We start from the raw sequence: 1,310 nt of genomic DNA, 5'->3' as shown, positions 1-1,310 counted from the left end.
AAGGCTTTGTCCTGTCCATGGGCGCCCACCCCACGGCTGGTGGCCTGGTGGCACCCGGGCCGAGGTTCTGTCCTACACTCCGGCTGTGGCTACGGGCAGTCAGTGCATCACAGAACTTAGTCCCGGGAGCTCGGCAGCGACGGGGGGGGGACGACAGTGGGGACACCGGCAAAGGCTGCTTGCTGTCCCTGTGTCCCTCAGTGCCACCGTGGGGTGGTGAGAGGTGAGGGAGAGGCACGGGGACGTCGGGGTGTTGGGTTTGGGGTGGCACCGTGTGACGGTGGCTGTGCCCCCCCCCATAGGAGCCGTCGCTGTACACCGTCAAAGCCGTCATCATCCTGGATAACGATGGAGATCGGCTGTTTGCCAAGGTGAGGAGGGGGGGGGGGGGGGCACGGAGGGGACAGGGATGGGGACAAGGAGGTGGGATTGAGGTGGGATGGGGATGGGGATGGGAATGGGGATGGGAATGGAGGGGACGGGGTTGTGGGCGCAGAGGGACAAGGGAACAGGGATGGGGACAAGGAGGTGGCATTGGGGGGATGGGGATGGGGATACAGAATGGTGGGGACAGGGTTGTGGGCACAGAGGGACAAAGGGACAGGGATGGGGACAAGGAGCAAGGAGGTGGGATTGGGGGCTATGGGGACACAGTGGAGGGGACGGGGTTGTGGGCACAGGGGGACAAAGGGACAGGGATGGGGACAAGGAGGTGGGATTGGGGGGGATGGGGACACAGAATGGAGGGGACACGGTTGTGGGCACAGGGGGACAAAGGGACAGGGATGGGGAGGAAACCAAGGTGGGGAACGAGGGGACGGATGTAAAGGGACGAGGACGTGGGCACGGGGATGGCACACGGATGGCGGTGGGACACAGGGACACCTTGGTGCCCCGCTGCTGGGTGGTGGGGCCCTTTGGGTCCTTCATGTCCCCACTGTCCCCGCAGTACTACGACGACACGTACCCCAGCGTCAAGGAGCAGAAAGCCTTCGAGAAGAACATCTTCAACAAGACCCACCGCACGGACAGTGCGTGTCCTGGGGACGGGGGGGGGGGCTGTCCACTGTCCCCTCCCACCTTGGGGATGTCACAGCCATCCCCGGTGGCCGTGGAGGTGACACTGCTGTGCTCACAGGTGAGATTGCTCTGCTGGAGGGACTGACTGTTGTCTACAAGAGCAGCATCGACCTCTACTTCTACGTCATCGGCAGCTCCCATGAGAACGAGGTGGATGGGGATTGGGGTTGGGGTGCCAGGACAGGAGGGATGTGTGGGGTGATGGCGTTGGGGACACTGGGGTGACACAA

The 1,310-nt window shown here is 63.7% G+C and overlaps 1 protein-coding gene across 1 annotated transcript; it reads left to right on the top strand.

Annotated features, from left to right (window-relative positions):
* Positions 1-302: 302 nt before the first annotated feature.
* On the top strand, positions 303-1,246 carry LOC122192082 (coatomer subunit zeta-1; the record flags this gene model as incomplete). The annotated part of the gene is made up of 3 exons (XM_042892539.1): positions 303-371; positions 950-1,031; positions 1,139-1,246. Coding segments are annotated over 3 exons (259 nt in total), but the record flags the coding sequence as incomplete, so codon positions are not given.
* Positions 1,247-1,310: the final 64 nt, after the last annotated feature.

This window comes from Lagopus leucura, unplaced genomic scaffold (genome assembly GCF_019238085.1).
Source record: "Lagopus leucura isolate 7727_CA_CO unplaced genomic scaffold, USGS_WTPT01 22941-0_obj-0_obj, whole genome shotgun sequence".
Classification (NCBI taxonomy): domain Eukaryota; kingdom Metazoa; phylum Chordata; class Aves; order Galliformes; family Phasianidae; genus Lagopus; species Lagopus leucura.
This window is presented reverse-complemented; position numbering and strand designations above follow the sequence as displayed.